Source organism: Stylophora pistillata, chromosome 2 (genome assembly GCF_964205215.1).
Source record: "Stylophora pistillata chromosome 2, jaStyPist1.2, whole genome shotgun sequence".
Lineage (NCBI taxonomy): Eukaryota > Metazoa > Cnidaria > Anthozoa > Scleractinia > Pocilloporidae > Stylophora > Stylophora pistillata.
In genome coordinates, this window is record NC_142520.1 from 52931738 (window position 1) to 52952377 (window position 20640).

The following is a 20640-nucleotide window of genomic DNA, read 5'->3' on the forward strand; positions in this document are numbered from 1 at the left end:
GTTATCGGAGAAAGGTTGACCAACCGTTAGGTCGTGTACTAAGTCAGGCGAAGAAACAAGAACTAGGTCTAAGATGCTTTCCTCTCGAGTTGAGTCCTTGACCAGTTGGGTAAGGAAGTTGTCGTTAATAATTTTGCATAACAGGGTGGTGTAGTCTGAACTCCTTGAGGCACAGATAGTTTCCCAGTTTATTTCAGGCAAATTGAAGTCTCCCAAGAGTAGTAGGTCAGAGTTATGTGTCGAAAGAACAATGTCTAGGGCTGTTTGCAGATCTAGAAGAGGATTAATGTCACTTTTGGGTGGCCTATAAAAGACCCCCAAGTTAACTTTCCTGTTTCCTGAAACAAGATTATGTGTACAAAAAGTAATTCGGAATCACATAAAAGATCTTCTCTTTGGAACACTTTTACTGTATCCCGCGTAGCTATTAACACACCACCACCTTTACGGCCGTTGTGAGGACGGTCTCTTCTGAACACCGTGTAATTTGAAGGAAACAATTCGCTGTCTATAATTGTTCTGTCTAAATGGGTTTCCGTGAAGACCATAATGTCATAACGATAAGTAGCAATTTCCAATTCCAAAAGGACCATCTTGTTAACTAAGCTTCTTGAATTAGCATAGAAGACGGATATATCAGGTTTGCGATGTCGATTTTTATAAGCCACGTTACCGTCATAATTCCGATGACTTACACGGCTCGGACCAGGATGAGGATGAATATCTCCATGGGAGCAAAGAATTTCAATATTGAACATCGCGGAGTGATTGCTGTAGTAGGGTATCCTACTTTTAGCAAAGGCCCTTTTCTTCGTTGTTCTTGTCACGACAGGAAGGTTCCCAAAATGGCGGACACAACACGATGGACTGAAGAACACATGGCCATTTCTTTGCTGGTTTTCTCGTAGAAAACCAAAAGAAACACTACAATCTGTATAGTCATATGGGAGCAACTTCAGAATACCATATGGTTTCACCGTATGGGTTCGGAGCGATAAGAACAAGAACCATAAGAACCACAAGCAAATCAAAAGGATATTTAGAATAGCAGCACTTTCACGTCCGATACATACATATTTAGTCTTTGACTTGCATAATTTCCTCGAAACTCTAAAGGAATCTCCCCTTAAAAGCTTCCCCTTAAACAGAAAATCTTATTTTATGATCAGCTCTTTCCTTTGCCTGTTAACCTGATATTTTTATTTCAAAGCCTCTGAAACAGAAGAGAAAGCACATGTCATGAAACCATGCATTGATGAGTAGATTTAAGGATGGGTTTAGTTAGTAGACTTAACTTTGATACTAGTTGAGTCTGCATGAGAGTGGTTAATTTCGAGCCAATCGGGTGTGCATTTTATTGCGTGAAATTCACACTATTGGATACTGAATGAATGCACTCAACTAGTCAGATTTGTTATGGTGAGTCTAATTAACAACTATTCACCGAAGTGGAGGTGGTTACTGGTGGATATTTACCGAGCCGCGAAGAACATAGATCTTGTGGAGGAAGTGGAAAGCTTCACACAACAGATCGTAGCAGGGCTTCCAGCAACGCGTAAGCGGCTGCAAGATATCAGTGAAGCCCAAGACCAGGATGAAGTATGCAGGATGATCAAGAAGTACTGCCTAGAAGGATGGCCGGCTTACATGCCAAAATCTACCATACTCCGTCCATACTGGGAGAATAAGAAACATTTAACTGTGATAGACAAGATTCTACTATATGATGACCGTATTGTGATTCCAGCAGGAATGAGGCTGGAAATACTTGACCTCTTACATCGAGGACACCTTGGGATAACAAAGACGCAAGCACGAGGCAAGATGTCTGTGTGGTGGCCGGCAATTACTACAGCGATAACAGACATGGTGACGAAATGTTTTATGTGCGCTAAGAACAGACCAGTGCCCAAGGAGCCCCTGATGCCATCGTCATTCCCATCCAGGCCATGGGAAAGACTAGCCGCTGATCTCTTCAATCTAAAGGGAAAGAAATATCTTATTGTAGTCGACTACGACTCAAGGTGGACTGAAGTTAAAGCACTTCCCAGTGAATTGTCCGAGTCAGTAATCAAAGCCCTGAAAGAAATATTTTCAACTCACGGAATTCCAGACTTACTGGTGTCCCATAACGGCCCACAGTTTGCTTGTAAATCCTTCCAACTGTTTGCAAGTATTTACAGGTTCACTCATATTACTAGCTCACCAATGTACGCAAGAGGAAATGGTGAAGTAGAGAGAGCGGTACGTACTGTCAAGGATATCCTGAAAAAGAACGATGATCCCTGTCTCGGTTCTCTAGCATACCCAACAGCACCTCTTCACAATGGCCTGGCACCATGCGAACTTCTGATGAACCCCCAACTCCGCACCCAGTTACCAACCTTCCCTGACAATCTACAACCAAACCAACGACTGAAAGACCTGGCAAAACTAGATGCAAAAGAGGAACTTTACCACAGCAACCAGAAAAGCAACCATGACCGCAGATACAAGGCAAAAGACCTACCAGAACTTCAGAGCGGAGAGAAAGTTTGGATTCGCGATCAAGATCAGATGGGAAGAGTCCTAACGGCATCTTCATCACCACGATCCTACATAGTTGAAACAGACAAGGGAACACAGCTTCGAAGGAACAGGGCAGCCCTAGTTTCAGCAGATACCTGTACAAAGACACCCGACACCCAACCAGAAGCTAACGTTGAGACAGAAATGCTGAGGAAAAAATCCAAAGTGCCCACCAGCAAAGCCCTGACCACAGCTGCGATCAGGCCTACTGAGAGCTGCTACAAAGCTGAACCAGACACCCCGAAAGTGCACATGACGCACTCAGGGAGAGTAGTAAAACCGCCGCAGAGACTTATTCAGGACACTTGAACGTTGAACATTTGAACATTGCTTTCGTTTACAGTAGACCCTTATACTGTTTGATATGTCATTTATAATTGTCTGTTTGATTACTGTAAAAGCTTTAAGGGGAGGTGTAGTATGGTATCCCTGTGGATTATGTATACGTATCACGTGACTAGCACGTTGAGATAGATCCGCCATCTTGATTAAAACTGTTGACATTTATATTTGTCTCGTCCTGCTTCTTAATATTACATGGTGGCAGCAGTGGGATAGATTTCGAAGATCTATGTAAATATCCCCCGCTAACCACCTCCACTTCGGTGAATGGTTGTTTTAGTATATACTAAACCAGTGAGATAATATACACCACCAAAAATTTATTTTAATTCATAAATTCCAGCTACGATTCCAACATTTTCCCGCGCGTAACGATCCAACGCGGCTCGGATCGCAGTAAGTGATTTTTTGTTGTAAAAAGTGCCGTCACGTTTTTTCGCTGACAGATAAAATTTCCTAAGACATTTGTTTAGCTCTGGGGGCAACATTTCTTCAAATGGTGTTCCAAACTCTTTCTGTTTTTGAAACCATTCTTTAAAAAATACCATTCAACTTTGATTTTCAAGTGAACAAGTGAGGTTACACAATATTAATTTGCATTTGTAAACAAAACCTTTTTCGTTGGTTTTTTTCTATAAACTCCCGGTTACCATTACCTTTAAACACGGCCAAACCAAATTTAGTCGCTTTCTCTGTGTTTTCAGGGACTGCTTCGTCGTTATTTGAGTGATTTATTCGCTTGTCATGGATGCAAACCGGCACGCCATTTTTTCCCGAGTTGCTCAGAGGTAAATAGCAAAGGATATTCGGAGTTTGACTAGCCAATCAGAGCGCGCCTTTAACACTATCCACTGTTTTAGTATATACTAAACTATAATAATCAAAGTCATTGAGTAGGTACTGGGAAGTATTTGGCTTAAAATGCATATTACATGTATGCTGTGGTTTCTTTGTTTCATCAAGAAAGATTGTTAGCAAATAACAAATATCTGAGTTCATCTACATCTACATAATTTTATTAAAGTTGCTAAAACCTTGAGGGGTATCACAGCAACTATATAAAAAAAAAAAAGAAAAAAAATTTTGAAAACTAGGAAACTATTAAAAAATATCTAGTTCAAAGGTTTCTAAAAAAAAAAGAGCAATCGTATTTTTTCGCCCTTCACGTAACCCAGCAAGTTCTCAATAAAATGGGAGTGATATTTAAAGAGCTTTCCCTAATTTTTAGAAGATTTCGATTTCCACGAACGCGTAGGGGGAGCTCAATTTCTTAGTCTTTAAATAGCTCACTTGTGCTAAAGGTTATTCCAAGTCATGTGATCATGCATCTGAGAAATTCCTGAATATCAAATATTTGCTTGCGCTCGACCATTCAAACCAAACATCTTCATGTTGAAATCAGGTAAATACCATGGAAATCAGTGAGATTAATAACATCAATTCAAACAGGTTATCTCGAAAAAAATTTTGAACCGTGGAGTGTAATTTACCAAAGTATTCGGATCTGGGACGCCAGATGATAACGGAAGTATTTAGTCTTTGACTTGAATAATTTCCTCGAAACTCTAAAGGAATCTCCCCTCAAAAGCTTCCCCTTAAACAGAAAATCTTATTTTATGATCAGCTCTTTCCTTTGCCTGTTAACCTGATATTTTTATTTCAAAGCCTCTGAAACAGAAGACAAATCGATAATCGCACTTTCGAATTATCGTAAAGAACATCTTGAAATATGTGAAAGAACACTATAAGCCCCTCACTGAGGAATGCTGCAAGCAAACGGCATCGCTCATCATTCTTAGTACAAGCGAGGATCTAAACTACAAATCTCTTACCTGAAAAGAGGGTAAACTTAGAAGGAAACAGCGGCGAAATCTGTTATAAACTGTACTCGGTGACTCTCAAGCTTAAAGTGAAAGCTACACCCAGTATCGAATTACTTAGAACTTTCTCTCAAGTCATGAGAGGTAGCAAGGCTTCCCGAGTGAGGGAGGGCGGGAAAAGGTTTGGTCGCTTTGCCGGAGTGGGTGGTGGAGAGCTTCTATGAGCTTCGGAGAGATTTTATTATCAGCAAAAATACAGGAAAGAGAAGAAAGGTGAGTTAAGTCGCACAGTCCTTTTTGTCCATCATCTCAAATGAGATTCTTACTGGCTAACGTCGTACAGAAAGTACGAACACCGTCTCATGAATGCTAACGGTGAGCAGTCAGACTTTCTGGTCAGCTCGGTCATTCATTCGTTCTGGCAAGTCTGGTAACAGTAATTTATTCAGCGGAATCAGATAAACTCCTTGGCTGTGGAAGAAATAATTTAATGATAGATGAACAGGTTAATAAATAAATGAAACCAGACCCCAAATGTATTGTCCTCTTTCTGATACGCCCCTCCGTAAACTATATCTTACCTTGTGGTGACAGATAGAAATAAAAAATAACTTGATAACTTACTTATCAGCTTTACTACATATTTACATCACTACCTAACTATAACACTGGGTTAATTGAGAAAGTAATGATACCACGACAAATTCTGTTGTTTTTTTTCTTTCTTTTTACATGGTTCAAGAGAACTTCCTGTACTCTTTGTATTTTGTAATCAAATTGTTGAATTTATAATCAGGGAATGAGGATTCTACTGATCTCAGAGTTTGTAGAGGATGTTTCAATGCTGATAAGGAAGCCAAGAGAATGTTTTGATAACCTATGAGGAGACCTTCAATGGTAGCGCTTCTGTTCAAGCAATTCTTCGAAAATATGAGACCTTGAGCGAAGCCCGTTCCCGGTGAGAAATGATCAATAGGATTCAATTGACCACATGCACGTCCGAAAATGATTGTTGTGATCATTCTCCGGTTCATTCCTGTCCGTCATACCCAGGTCCCATTTGTCGCGCTTGCTGTGTAAAGCAAAATGGCGGCTGTCTCGCATAATATTTCTTAGTCTCTCTACTTTTACAAGCATTTCCGTGCTAAATGGCTGAACGCTTAGTTAATTTCCAACGCGAGAAAAAGAAAAAACAAAAGCTTGATTTAGCGACTCTTGTGGCTGAGGCAGAGTGTCTACTTGCCTCGAAAAAAAAAGAAAAAGAAACCGCATTAATTACCGTTTTCAGCAGAAACCCATAATTTTACAGGCGAACGATCGAAGTACTCCAAATATCGACGAAGAAAAAATCGACCAAGCAGTACTACCACGGCTGTTCCTGGTGAGTCTAGTTGTTGACATGTTATGTCAAGTTAGATGTAAAGGTAAAAGGTTATAAATCAATCGGAATTGATTAGGTAATTTTGCCCTTCTGCTCATTATCTATATTCGATTTTATTTTTAGCTTCTCCAATTGCCCACGTTGTGGATTTCTCGGATAGTCCTAGAGAGGATTTAGAAGACTTGTATACGGATAATTTTTCAGATGGTACTGCTACATGTATACGTTCGTCAAGCTTATTTAGCATTTTGATCAAACTAAATATTTTCTTCATTGCAAGCATTTAAATGAAAACATTTACTTGCATCAATTTTTACTCTTTTGTTATACGAGTTTAATGAATTTTATTATATTAACCTTGGCTCTAAAGTTACTTTTAAAATTTGTCTATGTGTATTTATCTATCACGAATGCGTTTCTCTGGTTGGCTATGCTACCTGCTGCCTAGTTTTATTCTGTGATAGAAAGTGGGTAGTGATTCTCTACAAAATGGTGGCTGTTTCTTTCTGTTGCATTTTGTGTCTCACATGGAGATGTGATAGTTTTGTTTCTCAGTTTTGAAGGATTGTGAGATTTATACTAAAACAAATAAAATTATTTGCTCACAATTATCACTTGATAGTCAATTCTGGTGATGCCCTCATCAACTATCAAAGGTGATGATAGAAATCTTTACCTCGTAATCTAAATATACATTTAAATAAACATTATTTAAAGGTCTTATAGTTACGAAATAAACATGTTATGTTGTGTTGTGTTATATCATGTCTATTTTGTTTTGCTTTATGTTATATGTTGTGTTTTATGTCATGTTGTGTTTATACAAATATTTTTGTAGATTTAGATCAACTTATTGAAGAATGTGCGACTTATACCAAGCCTCCAACAATCCGGAAGAGTTGGACTTCAAGGATTGAGGATCTAGGCAAAAGCTGGGCCAACAAAAGACTTCAAATTATGAAGTCACTGTTAGAGTTGGAGCCCCTTCTACCATCAGCTCCCTGTGTACACTGCAAGAAAGAGCAATCTCTTGTCCCTTGTCGGCAGTGTGGCTTGAAAGAGATTATGTGTGAAAAGTGTGACAATGATGTGCACAGAAGAAATCCTTTTCATGATAGAGAAATCTATCATGAAGGGTTTTTTAAACCTGTGGCACCATCAGTGTCTTTAGACGGGGAAGGAAACTTAACAACAGTAGGTAAGTTAGAACCTTATTTTAGTCATTCTTATTTTTAATTGTAAATAGCAATATTGTCTTTGAAAAGCCCCCTCGGGAAAAGTCAATAAAGTATGTATGTTCATGGATATATGTATGTAATGTTTAATGTTTAAATGTAACCAAATTTTACATAATTATATTTTAGTTTGAAATCTTCAATATATTTCTTGGGTTTGTGTTTATAGATTTGTAAATGACCATTACTTCTTGTTACTGCCTCCGGATGGGCTACTTCCTATATATTGTGGACTATATGGGAAGGCCCAGCCTAAAAGGGCTCTCATTAAAGGCTGTTGGTTCGTGTACATGAAAGAATAAGAATTCCAAGATATGGATTATACAAAAACATGGCATTGTTTACTTTAAACAGGGTCAAGTGGTTATTGAAGTGCCTCAAGATTTAATAAAAGAGATTACCTGTTACTACACCCTCGTGTGGGTATATATTTGAAAAGGTATGATTTCAGTTAGAAGTTTGTATGGGCATGTACTAAAATCAGGAACACCTCATAAAACCTAGTCTCCCCCGCAGCCGTTTTTTTTGGATGTCACGCAACGCTCCCCCAAAAGAATGGCTGCTGACAACCGAACTACATTCCTTTCTCCAAATTGGCCAATTACAGCTCGGGTTCCATTTTTGGGAACCTTTTTGCGCCAGACTCACCTTTTGAGACTCATCCAATCAGATATCGTTTTCTATCGCGATCCTCATGTGGAAAACACAAGACAAATGGCGGTGTTTGAAAGAGCTTTTCGCAAAGCGTCGTCAAAGTTCAAAATTTTCGAGCCTAAAGCTCACCAGAAGCTTGCAATTAAAAAAGTTTTAGTCGAGAAAGAAGATGTTTTTGTTAAGTTGCCTACAGGATCCGGGAAATCGTTAGTATATCAAGCACTCCCGCTCGTGTTTGACCATGTTATCGATAAAAGTGGTCATACTATTGTTATGGTTGTTGCGTTGTACCAACGTGTGGAAACACTCAATAATTCAGGCCGATTTCCTATACCGGTGATAAGAAGCCACGAACGTAACTTATCGGGTTTGCTCCAGCTAACAGCGGAATGGCAAATGAAGAAGTACAAGTAGTGTAGGAGATGTTGGCCGACCTAAATTGCAGTGTTCTTGAAGCTTCGCCCGGTTTGTTGACAGCAAGGATGCGCTTTTTTCCTCCTGATCTCCATCTGTAGGTCGAAGCAAGCATTTAGCCCTTGGCCTAGATTGAAAGGCGTCTTACATTTCCTTTTGATTATTGATGTAATCTACTGTTTCTTATATATTCTGACTTTTATAATCTGTAGTAACCTCTTGAAATAGTGCGAATAAAGAGTTTCCGTTCAGTTTTTGGCTTCTTCTACTTGTGAAAGTGAAAACCTTTATTAATTTATAAGGCTCAGGGTAGCCCCTTCAGACGCAAAAAGCTGTCTGTTATCAATGGGAGCCCTGAGCAACAACATTAAAACATTACACTAAAACAGGAAATAATATAAATAGAGAACTATTTACAAGTAAAAGATTAAAAGATGTATAACACGAAATATCATTAAGATAATTCGTTAAAAAGAGGGCAACCATAATAATAGAAGGATCTTTTTGCAATCTCAGTTCTCACAGCAGGCGGATGTAAGAGGTTGCTTTGTCTAGTAGCACGCGCATGGATTGTATTATTACGTTTAAAATATTGTTTAAAATACTGGGGACATTGACCTTGCAGGCATTTCTTAACGAGTTTAAAGACAGATTTACGTCGGCGCTCCTCCAACGTGGGCCATTTCAGAACGTCCATTGCCTGCTTGCTGCACACAGTTCTAGCCACTATCTTAGCAGCCCGGTTTTGGAGGGCTTCAAGGTCTTGTTTGCGACCTTCCCCGCAACAGCCCCACACGCATACACAGTACTCTAAAATAGGCCTAATTAGACTACAATACACTACATTTGCACTCTCTCTAGAAAGGCTTCTACGAAGCCTGCCGAGCATTCCTATGCATTTTCCCGCCTTCGAAATTAGGTGCTTTATTTGCTCATTCCAGCTAAGGCGGTCATCAAAAACTATGCCTAGATAAGTAAAATGAAAAACCCGCATAATTACATTGTTATTTAAAATAATAGAAAAGGAGTTAACAGCAGATAGTCTAGGGGCGGTTCCAAAAAGCATAGCTTCAGTTTTTGTTACATTAACAAACAGACTATTAAAAGAAAGCCAGTCATCAATTTTAGACAGTTCAGCATTCAGCTTGTCTTGAATTACAGAGGCTTGAGAGGATGAACAGTATAGAACAGTGTCATCGGCGTACATCAGAATATTGCAATCGGACACTACTTCCTGTAAATCATTAATGTGTAGAATAAACAATAGTGGCCCGAGAATAGAACCCTGAGGCACTCCAGTAGAGACGGCTTCTGAAGTAGAAGTCACCCCTTGAAACTCTACAACTTGGGTGCGGTTCGACAGGTAATCCGTAAACCAGCCATGCTCTTTATCCAAAATCCCCAAATTGGAAAGCTTGTCCAGAAGTACCGCATGATTCACAGTGTCAAAAGCTTTGCGAAGGTCAATAAACACAGCACCAGTTAATTGACCTTGATCCATGTTCCTTCGAATATTATCAGAAAAACTAAGAGCAGCGAATTCTGTCGGGTGATACTTCCGAAACCCGCACTAATAAGGGCTCAAAATCTTGTTTTGCTGGAGATATTTGTAGAGTTGGATATGTACAGCCCGTTCTAAAACCTTAGATAAAACAGGTAAAACGGAAATCGGGCGATAATTGTCCATCTCATCAGCCTTTCCTTTCTTAAAAAGTGGAATGACCCGTGCGGATTTCCAATCACTAGGAACTTGGGCAGTACGCAACGAGGTGTTGATAATAAACGCCACAGGCTTAGCTACAATGTCCGCAGAATCTTTTAACAGGCGAGCCGGTATGCGGTCCAAACCCACGGCCTTCCCAGATTTCAGGCTACGTAGTTGAGACATAACAAACTCCCCAGAGATCTCAAGAAAATTAAACGGCGGATACTGACAGGCAGGAGTAACGGAATAACGTTGTTTATGACCACAAGTTTTCCGTAAGGTGGCCATCAATTTGCTTGCTGCAGATGCGAAAAACTTGTTAAATGCGTTGGCAATGCAATGTTTGTCAGAAGAGATAGCGCCGTCTACTTTGATGTTCGGAGAAGTAGCTTTCTTTTCACCCGGTAGGATTTTCTTCGTCGTCTTCCAAAACAATCTGTAATCGCCACCACTTTCCTCGATGAGCCGTTTATTGTAAGACGCTTTCGCTGACCTTATTTCATTTGTCACACGATTGCGAAAATGGCGGTAGTTTGCCCAATCTTCTGAGGCATTACTCTTGATTGCTTTTTTGTGAAAATAATTACGCTGGTGCATAGTCACCTTTATGCTCTTGTTTAGCCAGGGACAATTGTCAATGCCGCGCACGCGGCGCTGCGTCAGTGGTGCATGACGATCAGCAATCGTGACAAATTTTCGCTTAAAGTGCACCTATACCCAAAAAATTTTTTTCGCTTAACGAAGGAAGCTTATTATTTTGAGTATTTCTGCGCAAAAATTTTTTTATTTGCTCAAATCTTCAATTTTCTATGCCCAGTCAAAATACGGAAAATCGGCCGCCATCTTGCCCCATGACCGAGTTTAAAGAGGAATGGCTCTAGTGGGTAATGTGACGTCAAATCGAGAACACGAAAGTCTGCATTTCACACATTTTCACTTGTTTGGGAAGGTTGTAGTCGATAATTGTCCGAAAATATGCCGACTAAGTGTGTTGTAGAAGGATGCAGCAACGTGCGAAATTTGCAAGAGGGTATCGCGCTTCATACATTCTTCATACAACACACCTAGTCGGCATATTTCGGACAATATCGACGACAATCTTCCCAAACAAGTGAAAATGTGTGAGATGCAGACTTTCGTGTTCTCGATTTGACGTCACATTACCCGCTAGAGCCATTCTTCTTTAAACTCGGTCGTGGGGCAAGATGGCGGCCGATTTTCCGTATTTTGACTGGGCATAGAAAATTAAAGATTTGACCAAATTAAAAAATTTTTGCACAGAAATACTCCAAAAAATAAGCTTATTTCGTTAAGCGAAAAAAAATTTTGGGTCTAGGTGCACTTTAAAGTCATGCCAGAGATCATTAACAATGGCAGGTCCATCGGGACCAGGAGCAGAGTTCCAGGTAACACCCTTCAGGTCTTTGCGAAAAGCGTCAACATTGAAATGCGCATAATTTTGGAAGGTCTTGACTTGGGAAGGTGCTCTTTTCCAGTTTAATTTACGCTCACAATAAACCAGTTCATGGTCACTTAAATGAGTGGAAACTACCCCCGACTCACACACATTTTGCGGGCAACTGACAGCGACTAAATCAATAAGTGACTTAGAGTTTTTAGGAATCCTTGTGGGCTGGTCGATTAGCTGCTTGATATTTAAACTCCTGAATAGCGATTTAAGTTGTTTACAATCGGAGTCATTTCGGTGACTAGACATAAAACAACAGTTGAAGTCACCAAAAAGTAGCATCTCTTTGCCCTCAGCTGAAGCAGTATCTAAGATACCGTTCAGCTTTACCATAAAGTCCTTATCGTAATACCGCGAGGTACGATCGGGTCTGTAAAAATTTTCAACAAGAAAGCTGCGTGATTTAGGAACAGCAATTTCCAGCCACATTCCTTCTGTGGTGTCCAATTCAAGATCATCCCTTCGCGTAGCCACTAACTCGTCATGAACAAAAACCGCAACGCCGCCATGATTTCCCTTTCTGTCCTTCCGAAAAAGTTTATAACCCGGTATTTCATATTCACTGTCACTCCTGTCGGCCTTGATCCAGGTCTCAGACAGAGTAATTATTTGTATGCCTGACTGGAGTTCTTGTAACAGTAGGCGAAGCTGATCAATTTTATCGCCAAGGCTTTGTATGTTTTGGTGAATAAACTTGAGTCCACGGAGTTTAACAACGTCATCCAGACCATTAACAGGCCCAGGGTTAAGACTAACATCACCAGACAGTAGAACCAAATAACCTGCACACAAAGAAAGCTTGACGAGTTTAAGTCCGACTCTTGCCTTCCAAAATGGCGGAGTTGATGGACTTGTGCTGTAGTGACGACTGGAACAGTGGTTTCGAGATGAAACGTTGAGCCTGTCACCATTAAACGCAACCAGGAGAGCCGCAGCAGGATTAGATACACGACAAACGCGTAACGAAAAGATGATAATTGAGAGCAGAAACAGAATACATAAATAACGAGAGAGCGCAAACGACCAGCGTCCGACCGCCATCTTGTAATCCTCCCCCTTACTTTCTCAGTTGCTCACTGAAACTTGAACAACCGCTCAAACTATCATGCGTTCGTGTCGTTGGCGTAGCAGTTGACATCTAGGTTAAGCGTAGATTCTATAATTTCAATGAAATTGTGAGAAGTTTTCCCAAAAATATATACTCTATCTTTACCAGGGCACAACAATGAACATGTGAAACATTTTGAGCTCTCATCGACAAATTTCTTCAGTGTTTCTCCCAACATCCACATTTTCGCGTGAAACCTTACGTCATTCAGATTTTCTGGTATGTGATTGGTCTGTTCAATAGACTGCGACCAAACCGCAAGGACAATGAGAAAGGCATGTAGTTCGGTTGTCAGCAGCCTTTCATTTGGGGGAGCGTTGCGTGACATCCAAAAAAAACGGCTGCGAGGGAGACTACATAAAACCCAGAATACTCTTAAAAAAGCTAAGTGAAACCCTACCCACCCAAAACACCAGCCGCTAACCTTTAATTGCGTTAACCACTAACTGTCAGTTGTAGCCCTATTTCTAACCCTAAACTAACCTTGTTGTTAGTTGATGTTCTGGTGTTTCTGGTTGTAGTACCTGCTATTTGCATGTATCCCCCTCATATGATGAGAAAATTTTCCATTTCTGTTGCTTTTATTTTCACTTACTGAATAGGTGTTTCTTTTGCTTACTTGCTTTCAATTAACAGTGCGATGTCTGCTACAGTGTCAATTCAGTCTACAATATAATTATGTGCTGTATGCAAGGCTGTTGATTCCTTTGAGCCAGTCTCTTTAACCAATAAAGGATGTATTGCTGTCACTGCTAATGGTACAGTATTTTTACCTATAATTTCAATTTTTTTAACACAAATTGACCATTTAGCCTTCACATCAGTTAAGTTGTATGTATTGCAGTTGTCTGTAGTGATAGAGAAAACTATTTTTGTCTGTTTTCTTTTAGTCTTTTCCATAGGAAGGTTTGATTTAAATGTTGCTGTCTATTGCTGCAGCTGTTGTCAATATTCCGTTGATCCACTCGATGTAAATCAACTTGTGAGTGAAGGGTATTGGCCTGCTACTTTAGCAAATACCCAATACCTTTTCAAGATCTTCTCACCAAGTGGGATTTACTTCAAAAGCACCTCCCTGGATCATCTGAAAGTGGTTTTCTCAGATCTTTCGAAGATTTCTCTATTTTAAGAGGAAGGGTAGGTTACAATGCTATAAAGTGTACAAAATGGTCATTTCTGTTCAAATATTTTTAAAAGGTTAAATTTATATACACATAGTTAATGCTTTCTACCTTTTACATTTTTTTGTTAAAAAATTTAAATGTAAATTTAAATTGTGTGTCCATTTTCCGTCCCAAGCCAGCCAGCAACCCACTCATAAAAAAAATCCCATGATTCTCTTTTGGTAAGGTCCTCTACTAAAAAGACCAAATATTTTCAAATACATTTTGTTCCTTTCAAAGGAGTGCGATTTTAGAATCTCCATCCCCTACTCCAAGAGTGATACCTGGTATCCTATAATTGACTCATACATTTAACAAAATTTAGCTTTTTTTACAGTGAATCAAACTAGTCAATGCCTCTCCATCAAGTAATCTGTGTTGAAAGTGTTGCAAACATACCCATCAGAGATTATGAAATGTATTTATCAGTTTATGTTATTCTTTCATCTTTTACATCTAATTCTTAGGTTGGTGTTATGAATGACTCTGCATTTAGTATTGCATTTAAAGAATGGAAGTTCTGCAACCATGAGATTAATTTGCTTCAGTTCAAGGACTTTATGGTATGCCCAGCCTGTGCTACCTACCAGCACTCAGCCCATGTGGATGGCAATGCCAAGTTGTATCGTTACAAGTCAGCTGGAGAGTAAGTAACCTGTCATTTAACGTGCATTTAATGTATGTAATTGTTTCTCCTAAATAAGGACAACAATTATTAATGGCCTTGTTTCCAGGTGGTGGGTAACATTGAAGTAGCATCTCAAAGTTGCACCTCTTTTATCTTTTATGCATCGCTTCTCACTTGGAGAGCTAATGATGAAAGTTTTTGTTATTTTTTGAAAGCCATAAGCTATTTTGTTGTATTAAATTAATGTTCCAAATTGTAATTGATAATAGACAAGTATTTTCTTGATTTTTTTCTCCCTCCTTATACGCATGTAAGTAATTTCTTATAGGTTTTGATTATTTTTCATTATGCAATTAAAATTGAGGTAAAACATCCAATCCTTTCCTTTTTAAATAACTATAATTTAATTTTACTCTCCTGCCACCCTGTTTTGTAATTTTTTTTTTATGTTTTTAGGAGAAATCGAGATTCCTATTATAGTGAAACATTCATTTTAAGCAATGATAAAGTTGATAATCATCTAGCTAAAGTTTACAAGAATACAAATCAGTATGTAAGTTTTTTTTACTCTTGGTTTTGTTGGTATCCTCTTTTATGTTTATAAATAAATTTATTCTTTCCCATTGCAGTTATGTCCCTGCCATTGATAAACAGAGATATCAATGTTTTTTTTGCTAGGCAAATGTATGCTATGACATTAATCTCTGACATTAATTAATGTATGATAAAAGCTTTTGTATTACTTGTATTACTCTTTGTAAATTGTGCCTTAGTTTTTACTATATTGTCCAATTTTTTATAAAAGGAAACTGGTAATAACACTTGTGGTGAGTCCCACTGGCATGCAGCAAGAAACACCCTCAAGAAAAAAAAGTGTCTTGATGAGACTGGGCTGACCATTACTGGCTGCCGACATGGGACTGCGCAACGAGCAGTGAACATGTTTTATGGTGAAGTGTATGGTTATTCTCATTATATTCAAATTCAGTACATGATTCCTAGAAAAGTAACATACTTTTGGGAAGATGTTGTCTGCAAATACTGGCCATGGCTGATGATAAAAGATCCCCAGAATGCATCAAAAATGAAACCAGCATTGTCAGTTGGTCCTGTCAGGTACACTTTTCATTCATAGTATCTAATCTAAACATTGTGGGTGGCTCCTACTTGTTTTGACACTTATAGAGTAAGGAGAAATTTATATATTTTGAGGAAAAGTAAATAAAGGATATTATTAAAGTAGATGTTTGCTTCCACAATGAACCCAACCATGTAAGATTTATTTTAATCTGAATTTAACTTGAGCAAATTAAAAAATAGATGTTACATTCTAAAGGAATATTTTGCATTACACATGCTAGGTTCTTTGGGGGGGGGGTGGTGGCAGGAGGGGGCTGCTTGCTCTACAGGAGAAGAAGTAGAACAGATAAACAGCTATGTATCACGCTGTGGATCAACATCAAAGCACATGTGCCCTGAAGGTTGTATATATATCTTTATTTGACTTCTAAATGATCATAAATTAACTGTTGGTAAATTTCTAACTCAATAGTGTTATTTGCAGTACAACCTCCTTCCCATTCATTTCCCTAAGCATGAAGGAATGCTGACATAATATATGCTATAATGTTAAATCTTTTGATTATTCTAATGAAATCATTGTTGTCATTAATTTTTTCCTTTTTTTTTCTGGAAGAGAGGAGTTGTTGACTGAAGATGCTATTGCTTGGAATTCCGGTAAAATTCTTAACCTGGCTGATTTGTTATGTAAAAGATTTGCAAAGGTCATTTGCATTCGTAGCACAGTGACAGTTTGCTTGACTCAACTCTGATATCATGAGTTAAAAATGATTTGAAGATGTGTGAATGAGCATTATTTTAATAACAGTTAAATAATATTTTTTATAATATTAGAATCATGCATTTTATACTTGTTATTATTAAAAACTAGATCATTGGATAATGCAATTCAAGACTTTTTATTGGCTTAGCCATTATGGTATATCAGCCAATATACCATAATCTACAAATATGGTAAGCGTACGTGGCAGCTTAAAATTAAAAGGGAGCTAAAAATTTAATAAAATTTAATAATTTAATTTAACGTTTTTAATAAAACAATTATTCCACTCGCGCTTGTTGGATATGAGATGATTATAGCCAACTCGGCGCTACACGCCTCATTGGCTATCTATCATCTCATATCCAACGCGCGCTCGTGGAATAATTGTTAATTATATTTATGTTAATTATTATTTTTTAACTTTTTCCCCATTATGCTGTGAATGTAGACGAAATTGTTTATGTTTTGTCATGAAACATTTTTCTTGATATAATTACAAAAATCAGTGGAAGCATCACATGGTATTTATTTTTAATATGTATTTATTTTATAATGCACAGGTAAAAAAGGACCTGAAACAGCATTGTCAAGATTTCTATGCATTGGCTAGAGAACTTGGAGTAGATGTTGAATCTTGTAATCTTGACGTTTGGACATCGGAAGTCAGAGATCATGCTAAAAGTACTTTTGGGAAATTTATTATTTGAGTAGTGATTTGTGCTAAGATTTTTGGTCCTGATTTTCCATTTACAGTTTAATGCTGTTTGAGTTGAAGAATTTAAACTTGCATCCTGTCTGCAAAACCAGTTGATTGATGAGCACTATCTTGTTAATTTTCAGAACTTGACAGGAAATCTTCATAGGAAGGTGGGGCTGCTATTCAGAAATCGTTTGAACTTCATCAGAACATTGAATATAATTATGGCCTCTTCTATAAACCAGGGATTGAAAAATATCAATTGACTAGCAGGTTAGTTTATTTCCTTATTCATTATATGCCTTTTGGTCATCAATATGTGTATTTAGTCATGCTTCACTATTCCATCTTTATTGATTAAGATGCTTCCCAAAAGACCAACCCCTAACGTCCTCACTCGTGGGAAGTGGGCAATAGTTAAGTAGGGGAATGGCTGTCAGGTTGAGTTACATTAGTATTCAGGTCCTGTGACTGCTACAGTAGCTGCAAAGGCGCTGACAGGAACTCTGAACAAGCTGGCAAATAGGGGCTCTGGCTATTCTGTAGGTGGATGGGGTTATGACTGCATAAACAGACACAGTTAATAACAATGCAATACGACTGCCTGCCAGAAGGAGGACCACACCTTGGATGTTACTATTATGCTCTGTAAGCTGAAGGCCTACCTGAACTTGGATGAGATGAAAAAAGAACTAATTCATTATGTAGTGCTTACGTCAGACCTGGGGAAAATGACGATGACTGAACTAGTAAATTGCTGGAGCAAGACAGTGAGGGCCTATGTGACTATGGCATGATAAGGACAGATGATTAATAAATTATTTTACTGACATAATTTGCCTATTTTCTCCTGTTTGGTACAATTGTATTTTCCCTAGATACTTCAAAACAACGTCATCGCTTACGCAAAAAGATCACTGAAGAAAAATCAGACCTTGCAAGGCTTATTTCAGAGTACAATGGTCTTGCTTGTCATATCCGGGTATCCATGGATATTGCAGGCTTGGCTGCTAAGCCCAAGGACGTTTTAGATACGTTGGATCTGACTACTTTGGGTGTAAACTCTTCTTGTATATTTGAGTCTGTTCCGTTCCAGTTAAAGACTTCGCGACACTACACTACCACAGATTGTAAAGTGGAAATTGCAGATGCCCTTGACAACAACTTTCCGTGGGCTATACATGATCAGAATGGTGGTAAATAAATTACAATGTAGTGTATATATTTTATATTTGAATATATTCATGTTTCTATGACTGTATTGTGAAAACTTGTGAAAAGAAAGAACACGAAATGCATGAGTTTGGTTTAAACTGCAAACACCCCCAAAATGATGTTAATGAGTCCCATTTGATTTTAAGATGATGATTAGCATGTGGCGACACAGGGTACAAAGAAGTTGGTGTCCTATAGCCCCAGGCTAGTCACGCGATGTTGCTGTTGGGTCAGTGGATTTTACCCACAACATGCCTGAAGGGAAGTGAAAGTTTTTAGGGAGATTATTATGGGGGAAATTCGGGCAAGCTGGAAAATTGAACTTCTTTGTACCCTGTGATGACACTTTTACGCTGTGATAAATTATGACTTGCTTTGCAATCGTGCACGATTTAAGGACGCCATATTTGGATATCAGTTTTAACAAACTAATGTCTTCATTAGATTTTGGATGTCTTTCTTTTTTATTTTCTATATTTTTATTTTATTTTTTTTTGTAGAAATGCCTCTACGTACTAAGAAACAAGTTGTGGAGAAGTATCTGGAGGGCAGAAGGTTGACAGAGGAGAAGCTACTTTTGGAAAAAGAGATGACTGGATTTTTGAAGTTCTACAAGGACACTGTTATTCCAGAAATCTTATCAACAATTGAAAGTCTGAAAGCAGTTTTGTCAGGTATGCGAACAGCATTTCCATTTTGGTGCAAAATAATGAATGTTGCATGTTATTAAATCAATGTACTCTTCAATTTTTAGAATGTAATGAAGATTGTTCATTGGACGAGGCAAGTGGGCCAGTTTCCTCCTCTGAAGGTAGCTCGGTAGGTGTGCCTCTGACATTACCTTTGATTCTTCTCTCCCAACGTTAGATCAACCTTTAGTTAATCTCTGCCAGGTTTTGTTCCAGCTAAGCTAGTGGTCTGCAAGGGCAATCACGCAAACGTACATGCACACGTTTCCGTCCATATTCATATACCCAGAAATATATTGTAAATTTGAATTGTTGCATATAAAAACACATGGACTAAGTAAAGACAGACTGAATGATATTTTGGCTTCTTTTTCAGGAGGGCCGTTAAGGCACAGAGTCCCTTGCTGTGCGCGGAAAGATCTCATTAGCACGAAAAGGTTTGGACTTTGCTAAGGCACAAATCGCCCAAGGAGTTGCCATGTTTAAAGCGGCTACAAAAGGTGATTCTAGTGAGTTTGAATTCGCTGACAGCAACAATCAACATTTTGGAGATGATGATGAGGAGTCTACCTCGAGTGAACCAGAGTGGGATGACATTGGGGCGGAACTGGGTGACGATATTGTGACAGAACCTTCCAGACAAGTTGAACCTGTTTCCCTGGTCGATGGTGACGTGTACAGTTGGATGTTCCCCCCAGAATTTTGCCAGACTAGTATCGATGGTCGCAATGGAAGCAATGCCTGTAGTCTGATTTCTTTAGCAGTCGCTCACACGTTCCTAACAGTCGACATTTCGCTTCCGCTTGCAAACCTGACCTGCCCTCAGATTGGACAAAGTTTCTTTACTTGTGCATGCGTCTTGGAAACGTGTTGTATGACAATTCCCGTCATTCATTGCCACATGGATACCTGAATGCCGCCGAAGCTGGTCAATGATTCAGCAGATATGCCACTGTTAAACTTGCACAGACATACCCTGTTAGGGTATGTGATCAGCACAGCTTGTCCACCGTAATGCCACTGTTAAACTTGGACAGACATACCCTGTTAGGGTATGTGATCAGCACAGCCTGTCCACCGTAGAGGAGCAACTTCGCCGGCTAGCGAGACAGAACAAGCGCTGTGCTTCGATATTTATTTATGATGGCAAGACTGTGACTTTTCTGGTCAGCCAACAATTGGCACTGTCGCGGCTATCGACTCGCACAGTCACCCCTCCCTACGGAGCAGCTATTGTCACCACTGATAAATTAGCTCCTCCGTTTGTAGCACGTTTTGAAGATATTGCAACCCTTAATAACAGCACGTTTGGCAATTTAACAATTGTAGACATTTAGAAATTTAAATTAGGTAACGTAAAGTTCACGTTCGAGCCAAGATGCCCATCAGGCCGGAGCTTATCCCGGTGTTTTATAGTGTACACCGAGATGTACCCAAATAGTTATTTTTTGAAACGATATGACTTCCTACGAATTCCTTAACCTCGCACATTTTCTGTCTGTAAGTGATTCTATATAGTGGTACTACTAAACCGTAATATCAGATTACCAAAGAGTTAAGGTGGTATTTGCGAGACGTCATTTTCTTTTTTAGTAAATGCAAGTAATGGCATTGAAAAAACGTCTTTTTTATTAAGGTGACAATTGTCAGCAAATATGTATTCAGATTGATCAGTCGATTGATGTAACTGTCATTTGTTTGTCAATATGA

General features: G+C 38.8%; 3 protein-coding genes across 7 annotated transcripts in view; 2 read left to right on the forward strand and 1 right to left on the reverse strand.

Moving 5' to 3' along the window:
* The first annotated feature begins 7170 nt into the window (after positions 1-7170).
* Positions 7171-15969, forward strand: LOC148740308 (uncharacterized). 5 transcript variants are annotated; one of them, XM_088750599.1, is made up of 8 exons: positions 7171-7309; positions 7701-7785; positions 13332-13453; positions 13586-13832; positions 14326-14504; positions 14943-15039; positions 15292-15602; positions 15848-15969. In XM_088750599.1, the coding sequence occupies exons 5-8, from the start codon at positions 14335-14337 to the stop codon at positions 15963-15965; spliced, it is 696 nt and encodes a 231-aa protein (XP_088606725.1). In that variant the 5' UTR covers positions 7171-7309; positions 7701-7785; positions 13332-13453; positions 13586-13832; positions 14326-14334; the 3' UTR covers positions 15966-15969. The 5 variants fall into 5 exon arrangements, with proteins under 5 accessions (XP_088606725.1, XP_088606729.1, XP_088606726.1 ...); XM_088750603.1 differs by having other exon boundaries at positions 14407-14504; XM_088750600.1 differs by having other exon boundaries at positions 13598-13832.
* On the reverse strand, positions 9985-12628 carry LOC148740309 (uncharacterized). The gene is made up of 2 exons (XM_088749665.1): positions 11462-12628; positions 9985-10830 (listed from the first exon to the last, which is right to left on the reverse strand). Exons 1-2 carry the CDS (start codon positions 12626-12628, stop codon positions 9985-9987), a joined length of 2013 nt encoding a protein of 670 aa, XP_088605791.1.
* Positions 15970-16009: 40 nt separating the features above from the next.
* The window catches only part of LOC148740310 (uncharacterized), a 4774-nt gene continuing 143 nt past the window's right edge, over positions 16010-20640 (forward strand). The window contains exons 1-8 of the mRNA XM_088750630.1: positions 16010-16223; positions 16438-16520; positions 16890-17010; positions 17170-17299; positions 17905-18222; positions 18742-18915; positions 18996-19060; positions 19307-20640. The exon at positions 19307-20640 is cut by the window's right edge and continues 143 nt beyond it. Coding sequence (XP_088606756.1) covers positions 18015-18222; positions 18742-18915; positions 18996-19060; positions 19307-19318 — 459 coding nt within the window. The 5' untranslated portion in view covers positions 16010-16223; positions 16438-16520; positions 16890-17010; positions 17170-17299; positions 17905-18014 and the 3' untranslated portion in view covers positions 19319-20640. The remainder of the gene's footprint in view (positions 16224-16437; positions 16521-16889; positions 17011-17169; positions 17300-17904; positions 18223-18741; positions 18916-18995; positions 19061-19306) is intronic.